A 12,108-nucleotide genomic window follows, 5' to 3' on the forward strand; every position below is an offset into this window, starting at 1 on the left:
TATGTATGTATGTGTTGTGTCTGTGCACATTCATGTATATGGAGATGTGTGTTTGTATGTACTAGATTCTATGGTATGTTCAAAATTATGAATGAATAAAAATCTTTCAAATGCTCAGCCATATGATCATTTGGAGTAGATCTTTAGGATGAGCAACACCTACAATCCAACGGTTAGATCACTGAATCATGTTCTGAGAATGCAAACATTGCATTCTATACGGGGTGGGAGGGGGGAGCTCCTCTGTGGCAGTATCATCTCCATTTCTTGCTAAATCAGTGTTACCTGTAAAGGACAAAATGAACAATATACTTGAACTAATAAATATATTTCTTGCTTGCTCTTTGAAAACCTGCCCCACTCCCAGTACATTTCAAAGAGAGAATAGTACCAAAGAGCTTGTCTCAAGCTCTGGCCATTGTATTATCTCTTTACCCTACATCTTGTTATAGGGCTACCAGCATGTTGTAGTGGAGGAAAATAGGCTTAGACTCAGAAACCCTGAGCTTACTTTTTGGATTAATTACATGGTGGATTTAGTTTATATTTGGACAAATGATTTCTGTATTCTAGACTACCATTTCCTCACCTAAAAAAGAACATGTTTGTACTAGGTGCACTTCCTGTAGTGTTAAAATCTATGATCTATCCTCTCTTTCCCTGTCGACTCTGAATCTAGTGGGGAGGCAGAGGCTCCCGGGTGTTTTCAAGAATTAGCTTCACCCATGAACTGCTGCCATGGCCGAGGAAGGCATTACTGCTGGAGGTGTAATGGATGTTTTTTGTTTTTTTGATTTGGTGAGGCAATTGGGCTAAAGTGACTTGCCTAGGGTCACACAGCTAGTAAGTGTTAAGTGTCTGAAGCCAGGTTTGAATTCAGGTCCTCCTGAATCCAGGCCCGCTGCTCTATCCACTGCACCACCTAGCTGCCCCTGGTATAATGGATGTTAACACCACTCTAAAAGAAGTGCTGAAGAATGCACTCATCCATGATGGACTAGCTTGTGGAATTCGTGAAGCCCCCAAAGCCGTGGACAAACGCCAAGCCCATCTTTGTGTTCTTGCTTCGAATTCTGATGAATCTATGTATATAAAATTGGTTGAAACCCTGTGTGCTGAGCACCAAATTAACTTGATCAAGGTTGATGACAACAAGAAGTTGGGTGAATGGGTAGACCTCTGTAAAATTGACAGAGAGGGGAAGCCCTGCAATGTGGTTGGCTGCAGTGGTGTTGTTGTTAAAGACTATGGCAAGGAATCTCAGGACAAAGATGTCATCAAAGAATATTTTGGAAGGCATTAGTAAATAAAAGTCTTGGTCTGATTTGAAAAAAATCTATGATCTGTGATTATTTCTTAGATTCCTTTTAATACTAATATTTTTACAGGATAGCCAAAGTAGTTATAGTATTTTTAAAAATCATCTTTTTTTTTACATTGTCTTATTTTCTGATACTCTCCTGTACTCCTCCCCAGTGTGCCTCAGGCACCATCAGTTATAACAAAGAATACAAAAAGGGGAAATGTCAAATAAAACTAATAAACACAAAAAAGGAGTCTGACGTTACATGGAATGTTCCACATCCAAAGTTTCTCACCTGTGGCAAAGAAGATAGATGGAGGAAAGTTCATTTTCATATGTCTTCTTTGAGTCCAGCTCAGTTGTTGTAATTTTGAAAAATTCCTTTCACTTGTTTTGTTGTGGTCCTTTCCATTTGCATTGCCTGAATCAATACAAGTATTGTTCTAATGATTCTACTTAGTTTTTTCAGTTCATGCAAATCTCACTATGCTTCCCTGTATTTATTTTATTTACTGATCAACCATATTGACAGGGTCAACTACAAAGTTATATTACCTAAACTCAACTAGGACCTCATTGCACGTGCATCATTCTCCTAGTCTTCCTTAATATATTATCTACCAAAGAATTCTCTAAACTTCCTCTCAGGCTTCCCCTGGTACCCACTTCCACCATACTCTCCACTGAGAATCTCTCCTCACCAAATAAAGCAAGTTCATTTGCTGAGAACTACATCTTTTCCCCTTGTCATGTCACATCCTTCAGACATCATCTCCCACCATGTCTTCCTTCACTCAGGTATCTGATGAAAAGATAGGCTTACTTTTTGATAATGATATCCTTCTACATTCACCTTGATTTTTCTATCTTTTCTGTCTTATCCAATAGATTGCCCCTACTGTGACCTTCACTCTCTCACTAAATTCCAATCTCCTTCAATCAAGTCATTCCTTCCATAATATCTACAACGATACCTATGTGCACCCCATCCTTTAAAATCCCTTACTAGAGCTTATAATCTTCCCTAGTGGATATCCTAAAGTATATATAAAGGTTTTATATGAGCAATGGACTCCCTGCCTTGTAAATCTCAGCAAAAATAGAATCAGCACCAGGTGCTTTGCCACACAAGAGGAGCCTAATGGCATTCAAAACCTCTTCTTCATTTGGAAATTTAGCTAGAGAGGGTTTGATTTTGATCTGAGGTATATCATCAATGGTTTCAACATTGATTGGTGATGATTTGTTGAGAAACACTATAGAAGTATTCAGCCCATCTTTCCAGGATCATGTCCTTATCACTGATCAGTGTGGTTCCATCAGTATTGGGTAGTAGCAATGTGCACATTATAGAAGTGCTTTGGGTAGTTACTATCAGGGCAAAACTAATTTTCATGTGCCTTTTTACTGAGTCAAGAATCCTGCATCTCTCTAAGCTTTGCTTGAACTTTAGTTCTGAAGGAATTAAATGCTGCTTTTTATTTGTTTTTGTTTTGGTTTGGTTTCTGTTTGTTTGTTTTGGTTTTTGTTTTTTTTAGTGAGGCAATTGGGGTTAAGTGATTTGCCCAGGGCCACACAGCTAGTAAGTGTTAAGTTTCTGAGGCTGGATTTGAACTCAGGTACTCCTGACTCCAGGGCTGGTGCTCTATCCACTGTGCCACCTAGCTGCCCCAAATGTAGTTTTTTAAAGACAGAGAAACCATCCTGCTATCAACATCTGTGGAGTTCTCATTTTTTACTTAACAGCTTCTGAATTTTAACATTATTTTCATCAAACCATTTTGATATTGTGTTGGCTCAGCTTTTCCTAGAAATTATCCATGAACTCTTCATGCTAGGAAAGGCACTCTAATGTGCTGACATTGTCTTCTGAAAGTCATCTTGCTTTGTGGCTGTAGCTTTTGTTGAATGCAAATATATAGCTTAGAGAAGGTAAGTCTGTGATTGGTCAAGCACTATGTGCCAAACATGGATTTCTTGTTGCCGATAAGTGTGTGCACTTTCCATGTACTGATGGTAAGTGGAATCCTGTTCACAAAATGGTGCTATAGCCTCAGCTACCTGTGTGCAGGATTGCGATAACAGCATCAAGTTTATCTGCACCTACTACCTCATCACTTGCCTGTTGCCACAGGCAGGTGCAGTAGATGACCTTGGCATCTTGGATGTCTGACTAAACTCTTAAGTATTACACAATGGTCTACCTGAAAACCATGACCAAAATAAGAGCCTAGACATCATCTTCCAAGAAATTGTAAGGGAAAATTCCCGTGATATTCTAGATGCAGAGGATAAAATAGAAATTGAAAGAATTCACCAATCACCTCCAGAAAGAGATCTCAAAAGAAAAACTTCCAGGAATATTATAGCCAAATTCCAGAGCTCCCAGGCCAAGGAGAAAATATTGCTTGCCCCTAGAAAAAAGGAAGTCAAATACTGTGTAGCCACAGTCAGGATAACAGAGGATTTAGGAGCTTCTACATTAAAGGACCAGAGGACATAGAATATGATATTATGGAGGGCAAAGGAACTGGGACTGCAACCTAAAATAACCTACTCAGCAAAACTATGTATAATGTTTCAGGGGAAAAATAGGACTTCAGTGAAAAAGAGGACTTCCAGGCATTTGTGATGAAAAGACCTGAACTGAATAGAAAATTTGACTTTCAAATACAAGACCCTAGAGAAGCATAAAAAGGTAAAAAGGAAAAATAAATCATGAGGGGCATTAAAAAGTTAAACTGTTTACATTCTTATTTGAGAATATAATACTTCCAACTCATAAGAGCTCTCTCAGTATTAGGGCAGCTGAAAGGAATATACATAGAGGGCACAGGTGTTAATTGGATATGAAGGGATGATATTTGTAAAGCATCTGTCCATTTTTTTTTTTTTGTGGGGCAGGCAGGGTGTAGTGGCTTATGTCTGGGGCTGGATTTGGGCTTGGGGCCTCCTGGATCCAGGGCTGGTGCTTTGTCTACTGTACCAACTAGCAAACCCAGGATGGCATCTTTAAAATAAAGTTCAGGGGTAAGAGAAATGCACTGGAAGAAAGGGAAAGGGAGAGGTGGAAGGTGTAAAAAAAGCGTACATAAAAGAAACAAGAAAAAGCTTATGGAGTGGAGGGGAAAATGGGAAAGGAGTGGGGAATTTAGTGAGCCTTACTTTCATTAGAATTGGTTCAAAGAGGGAATAAAATAAACACTCAAATGGATATAGTAATATATTGTGACCTGAGGGAAAGTGGGAGGGGAAGGGAAAAATGGGGGGGTAGAGAGGTGAAGGAAGGGAGGGCAGATGAGGGCAGGGGCAGTAAAAAGCAAAACACCTTTGAGGAGGGATTGGGTGAAAGAAGATAGAAAATGGAGTAGATATCAAGGGGAGGGAATAAGATGGAAGGTAATACAGTTAGCAGTAGTTAACTGTGAAAGAAATGATGAGCAGGATGATATCAGAAGGATGTATCCAAAATGCAAACCATCAACAGAGGAAGAACTAATGGTATTTGAATACAGATTGAAGTATAATTTTATTTGTTCCTCTCTCTAAAACTATTCTGTCTATTTTCTTTCACAACTTGACTAATGTGAAGATGCTTGGCATAACTGCATATGTATGACTTATATTGAATTGCTTGATTCCATAGGGAGGGTTGAGGAGGGAGGGAGGATGAAAATTATAACACAAAGTTGCCTTTTTTAAAAAATCAATGTGAAGAAAGGATGATCAAGCAGGTTTCAGAGAAATCTGGAGCTACTTATATGAAATGATTATGTGTGAGATTATCAGAACCAAGAAAATATTTTACACAGTATCAACAACATTGTGTGTTGATCTACTGTCATAGACTTAACTCTTCTCAGCAATACAGTTGTCCAAGAGAGTTTCAAAGGTCTCATGGTGGAAAATTCTCTCAAAATCCAAGAGAAAAAAACAAACTGTGAAATCTAGATGCAGATTAAACCATACTATTTCTACTTTTTTCAGTTTTCCTTTTTTTCAGTTTTTTCCCTTTTGCTCTGATTCTTCTTTCATATCATGGCTAATGTGTATAAATGTTTAGTGTGATTATACATATATAACCTATATCAGATTGCTTGCTGTCTTGGGGAGGGAGGAGTGAGGGGAGTGAGGGAGAAAAATTTTAAACTAGAAATCTTATAAGAATAAATATTGAAAACTAAATTTTTTTTTAAAAAATAGAAGTTTAGGAATTGAAAAGAATGGGGTAAAAGTGGACAATCCCTGCCCTTTAGGGTTTATGAATTGAAACTGTCATGTGTAAGGTCTATCAATTGGGAAATGGCTGAATAAGTTGTGGGATGGGATAAGGAGGGAACACTATTGTGCTGTAAGAAGTGATAAGCAGGATGCTATAAGAAGAATTTATGAAAAATGCAATCCATCTACGGAGAAAAAACTGATGGTATCTGAATACAGATTGAAATATAATTTTTGTTCATTCTAATGTGGAAATGTTTTAAACAACTGCACATGTATAACTTATATTGAATTGCTCGAGTTCTTAAGGAAAGGTGAGGAGAGAGGAAGAGAATTTGGAACATAAATTTTAAAAAATTGATGTGAAAATTTGTTTTCACACATAACTTGAGGAAAATTCTAAATAAATTAATTTATTTTTAAAAAATGTAAAAAAGAAAGGAGAAGGCCCTTCTCTTTGTGTGTGGCAAGAGCAAAGGAGGACATGGTATCATGAGGAAGTTACCTAGATGATGTGAGATGAGAAAGAAGAGAAAAGAGGAAGCTCTTGGTGAAATGCCTCATTTTTTTTTCAATCAAATATGAAGCAAAATTTGTATCTGAGAGGGAAGGGGGCCATTAGGGGACTGAGAAGGTTTGAGAAGGACAATAAGAGTTTCTATTTTAGAGGGATGGTGAATGAAATTGGGAATTATAAAAGAGCTATCCTTAGTGAAGATCTATGTTAAATTGGTAACATATCTTCATAGTGGAGCTAATTAGTATGGTTTTATGAAGTTCTAAACTTTACTGGGATGGAAATGATTAGAATATGACCTATTAATGAACTGTATGTCTGCCACATGTGGATCAAACTAAAAAAATGTAAAGAGGCTCATTACCAGATGATTGGCCACTAGGAGATGAATGCTTTTTAGCCAAGCTTACAAGGGGAATCTACTAGGGTATAGAGCAGATATGGCCTGCAATAACATAAGGAATGTCTATAATAATGGGTGTTTAATGTAGTAACAACATCAAGATGAAGAATGATTTTTTACAAAATGATATATTGTAAGATATTAGGACTTTTATTAGATTACATAAAATTAGATAGTTTATATTATATGCATAGCAATATTATATCCTTAAGCTTAGGCCCCAAACTTATCGTCCATAAATGAGCAAGAGTGATTATATTATCATCAGAACCCTTTCTTCTCATTTCTACTTCATTTGCTTACCTTCCTACTTACCTTTTCTGTTCAGCACTAGCACATCTTAGCCCTACCCCCACACCACTCCAACTCTCCACAAGCTTCCATCAGAATAAAAGAATTTTCAGGATGCACTGATGGAACAGGAGAGCTATTATCTGGAGAATAGAGCCTTTATCCCTGAAATCACTCTTGAGAAAATGTATATGATAGTAACCATGTTCTGGGAGTTAGAAACTCTAGTTTCTGGCCATAGTTCTTTAAATGTCTAGCTGCAGGTATTCTCAAAAATATTTAATTTTGCTAGGTCTCAGTTGTCTCATCAATAAAATAAAGAGTGAAGGTTAGTTGTTCTCCAAGGTACTTTCCAATCCCAAATTCCATAATTCTATTTTTGTCACTCTTTATGTGTCAGCATGACTCTTGTTATTAGGGCTTTCTTTTATGCATACTCTAAGAAATTTTTCCAGCATAATTTCTCCCTGACCTAAGTTTCTACCCAGAGAACAAAGATTTTATTTATCTTTGGCCCTAGTAAACAAATATTTGGTCTTGTCATAAAACTTTGAAGATAATTTGACTAGCAGAAACATATTAGATTCTTTTATACCATTTACTCTCCAGGCACATACTGAATGAACAGTGAAAGAATACAGTATTGCTTTATAGTCACTATAAATATACTTACCAGTAATTTTATATGATTCATCCTCTTGTTTTATATCAGAAGGTGTAAAAGGGAAAAAAATGAGTAACTTTTCAAAAGCCCCTTCAGGATCATAAATATTTCACTTATAGCTTTTAAGGAATGAAATCACTCCTAATATTTTAAATGCACTTCTAATAGTAAATGTTTATAGATTGGTACTCCAGCCAATTTTGTCTATTTAGCCCATTTGAAGTTAATATATTGTAAATATTGAAGCAAACCTCTAAAAGGGTAAGTGAAATGCCCTGTCAAAACCAGGCAACATACATTATTTCCAGGAAAATGATTTTGTCTCTTCTCTAGGGTAAAGCTGCCCATGTGAAGGAACATCTAATGTGATTTAGAACAGGACACAAAGCAGGTGCTTGATACCTGATTTATTAAAACTGGGCCTGTTCCCCTATGTATTTTTTTGGTCTATGATTTGTAGAGCTTCATTGTATATTACTATTATAGAAGGAATCATTACATTTAATTAATCTATGTTGCCCACATCTACAAAGTCCTATTTCAACATCTTGTCATGGTATCGAAGTGATTCTGCTTCTTGAAAACTTACAATGGAATAAAATTTCTGGTAGTTACTACTATGTGAAAAAGGCTAGGAATATTTCCAATAAGAGAACAACTATTCTCTCCTTTCCCAAGATCATATCAGTCAGAAGAGGAGAGGACCATCTCTGATATATGAACACTTTGTGGACCTAGCAATATGTGATGCAAAGACAAACACAAAATAGCCTTTATGTTGTATATCCCCCTCCTACTCCATTACTGATAGTTGCAGAGTACTAGAAAAGTGGGCAACACATACTAGAAATCAAAGAATTAGAACTCTGAGCCCAATTAACTCATCAAGAAAATTCAAAGGAACACTACATTACACATATTTTTTTTCTAAGTTACATTTACTGATAAATTACGTTAAAGATTAAAGTTCTAAGTTGTTGCTACTGAATTTCAACGTAAGATTTAGTAACGTAAAACATAAAGACATCAAAATATTTGCAGAATTTTGGAGGAAATGTAATTTATCTTAATGTGATCAGATGAGGATTTTATTATTGATCATGCTAAAATTCTATCATTTACATAGATAATCCAGAATCTGAACTCAGAAAGCTGAGAAGATAGAAATGAAGGAGAAAGAGAGAGAGAGAGAGAGAGAGAGAGAGAGAGAGAGAGAGAGAGAGAGATTGAGAGACAAATTATTTAAATTGTAAGGGAAATGATGGAGATTAAAATGGCTATTTATGAGAAAGTCCAGTTGAGAAGTGGGACAAATTGTAGATAGAAAATCAGAGAAGTAATGGCACATGTGCTAGGTTGGCTGAAATGATATGCCTATTGAGATATTATCTATTATAGTGTGAGGAAAAACTCAACTGAGCAGAAGAAACATCTATTCAAAAGAGAAGTATTCTGAAGTACCACCTAACACCTATCAGATTAGCTAATATGACAAAATAGGAAAATAATAAATGTTGGAGAAGCCATGGAAAAATTGGAACACAAATGCATTGTTGGTAGAGCTGTGAACTGTCCCATCCATTCTGGAGAGCAATTTGGAACTACTTCCAAAGGGCTATAAAGCTGTGCATACATTTTGACCCAGCAATACCCCTACTAGGTCTATATCCCAAAGAATCATGGGCAAGGGAAAGGACCCATATGTACAAATATATTTATAGCTGCTCTTTTTGTGGTGGCAAGGAATTGGAAATTATGGGGATGCCCATCAATTGGGGAATGGCTGAACAAGTTATGGTGTATGGATATAATAGGATACTATTGTGCTCTAAGAAATGATGAGTAGGCAGATTTCAGAGAAACCTGGAAGGACTTGCATGAACTGATGCTGAATGAGATGAGCAGAACCAGGAGAACATTTTATGTAGTATCAACAACATTATGTGTGTTGATCAACTGTGATAATCTTGACTCTTTTCAGCAATGCAATGGTCCAAGATTGTTCCAAAGGACTCATGATGGAAAATGCTCTCCAAATCCAGAAAAAAAAGAACTATGAAATCTAGATGCAGATTGAGCCATACTATTTCTATTTTTTTTCTTTTTTGAGGTTTTTAATTTTTGTTCTGATTCTTTCTACACAATAAGACTAATGCAGAAATATGTTTAATGTAGTTACACATATATAACCTATATCAGATTGCCTGCTGTCTTGGGGAGAGGGGAGGGAGGGAGAAAAATTTGAAACTAGAAGTCTTATAAAAACAAATGTTGAAAAATATCTCTACATGTAACTGAAGAATAATAAAACAATTTTATGGAAAAGAAAAAGAAAAAAGGTACAGGTCCAATTTTAAAGCTTAAATCACAAATGAGCCCTTTCACTGTTCTTTTCATATTTCAGTAATTGAGATGGCATAAAGACTTAGTTGAAAGAAAATAAATTTCAACACTAAAGAAACATTCTAAATCTATATTGGAAGTACTCCCTTGGCTCTTAGCCATTATTGTCCCTGGCTTCATTAGCAGTGATAGGTAATAAAAAGCAAAAAAAAGCAGCCAAACAACATAGACTAGATAAGCTGTTGTTGTATGTGTTTGCAATAGAAGTCCATCAAAGTAAAAAAAAAAATCCTAGAAGTTATATCCATAAAAGGACATTTATGGGGTGCAACTGGGTGGTACAGTGGATAAAGCACCGGCCCTGGATTCAGGAGGACCTGTGTTCAAATCTGGCTTCAGACACTTGACACTTACTAGCTCTGTGACCCTGTGCAAGTCACTTAACCTTCATGGCCCTGAAAAAAAGACATTTATGGACCATTCCTAAGACAGAAGGGGACACTAGAATGTGTAATTTGAGATTTGTGAGTTATTTGAGCTCATGTATTTTTATGACACATGTAAAGAAGTCAACATGTGACTCCTTGGTAGGTTTCAGTCTACTCTTTCTAACATATACTGATTGCCTTAGGGGCAGCTAGGTGGCTCAGTGGATAGAGCACTGGCCCTGGATTCAGGAGGTCCTGAGTTCAAATGCGGCCTCAGAAACTTAACACTTACTAGCTGTATGACCCTGGGCAAGTCACTTAGCCCCAGTTGCTTCACCAAAAAACAAAACAAACAAACAAAAAAGATTGCCTTGGTGGATAATTGTAATCAAGGTCTTTTTGTGGATTGTCATAAATTAAGTATTTGCATTTTTCATTTAATGTATGAGTATTTATGATGTTATTATTTCCTTTGTCTTATTGTTAAGGAAAAAAGTTATCTTCATGTGGCTGGTTATGTAAAGAGAATACATCAGTGGGGGCTCAAGAGATATAGTAGTAAAAAGGGGAAGTATATTTCCTTTTAAAAGAAAGGTGGCTAAGTCAAGATGGCAGAGTACAGGCAGGGTCAAAAATGCAATCTCCCAGTATTCCCTTCCAAACAACTTTGAAATAATGCATCCAATCAAATTTGGAGTGGCAGAGCCAAGAAACACAGATTAGAGTGAAAATTTTTTCCTGTGTAAGACATCATAGGAGGTCAGTGGGAGAGGTCTGTGACACCATAGCTAGCCCAAAGTCCATACAGCTACAGCAGCCACTAAAGGCCTTTGAGGTGGTTGCAACAACATTATCAATTTTGGGGAGCTCTCAGCCTAGAGACTGTAAAGGGGTCAGATAACTGATCAGAAAGAGAATATAGGGGACTCTTTATTGATACTGGGTGCTATTGACACTGATTGGCTTCTCTTTTGGTTACATAAATTACTAGGTTGCATTTCGAGCCAGAGAATAATGTTTACAGTCAGTGAAAAGGGAGCTGAGGCCTTGGTCACAGTTCTCAGGCAAAGAAGAGCACTAGAGCTTCTGACTATAGGAGAACATGTCAGTGTCCAAGGGCCAAGAGGAGCACAAATACTTGCTGCTGCAGAGGACCTGGTGCCCTTCCTAGGTAAAGACCAGAATTCATAACAGAAGAACAGTGACCACAACTCTCTCCAGATTATGCCATCTTGTAAGCACAAAAAACTTGTAGACATCCATAACTAGCTCTGAAAAGAATAACATGAAAAAGCTTAAATCTCAGTGACTCCACCTGTAAATGAGCAGAGGCCAACTTTAACATCAAGCTCAAAGTCAAGAAATGGGCTAGAAAAATAATCAGGAAACAATAACAAAAAGTAACCCAAATCATATGCTTTTCTCAATGGATGTAAAGAAAGCTTTTGACAAAATATAGCACCCATTCTTATTTAAAACACTAGAGAGCATAGGCATAAATTGAGGTTTCCTTAAAATATTAAGCAGTACCTATCTAAAACCAACCAAGCATTATATGTAATGGGCAAAAATTAGAAACATTCACAGTAAGATCAGAGGTGAAACAAGGATGATCATTATCACCACTATAATTCAATATTGTACTAGAAATATTAGCCTTAGCAATAAGAGAAGAAAAATAAAATGAAGGAATTAGAATAGGTAATGAGGAAACAAAACTATTACTCTTTGTGGATAATATGATGGTATACATAGAGAATTCTAAAGAATCTACTAAAAAGCTACTTGAGACTATTAACAATTTTAGCAAAGTTGTATGATAAAAATTAATTTTACATAAATCATCAGTATTTTTATATATGACCAATAAAACTCAGCATTAAAGATAGAAAGAGAAATTCCATTTCAAATAAATGTAGACAATATAAAATATTTGGG

The 12,108-nt window shown here is 36.4% G+C and overlaps 1 protein-coding gene across 1 annotated transcript; it reads left to right on the forward strand.

The window, feature by feature from the left end:
* Nucleotides 1-738: 738 nt before the first annotated feature.
* LOC122728850 (40S ribosomal protein S12-like) lies at nt 739-1,303 on the forward strand. The gene is made up of 2 exons (XM_043967591.1): nt 739-753; nt 923-1,303. Exons 1-2 carry the CDS (start codon nt 739-741, stop codon nt 1,301-1,303), a joined length of 396 nt encoding a protein of 131 aa, XP_043823526.1.
* The last annotated feature ends 10,805 nt before the right edge of the window (nt 1,304-12,108 follow it).

Source organism: Dromiciops gliroides, chromosome 5, assembly GCF_019393635.1.
Source record: "Dromiciops gliroides isolate mDroGli1 chromosome 5, mDroGli1.pri, whole genome shotgun sequence".
Classification (NCBI taxonomy): Eukaryota; Metazoa; Chordata; class Mammalia; order Microbiotheria; family Microbiotheriidae; genus Dromiciops; species Dromiciops gliroides.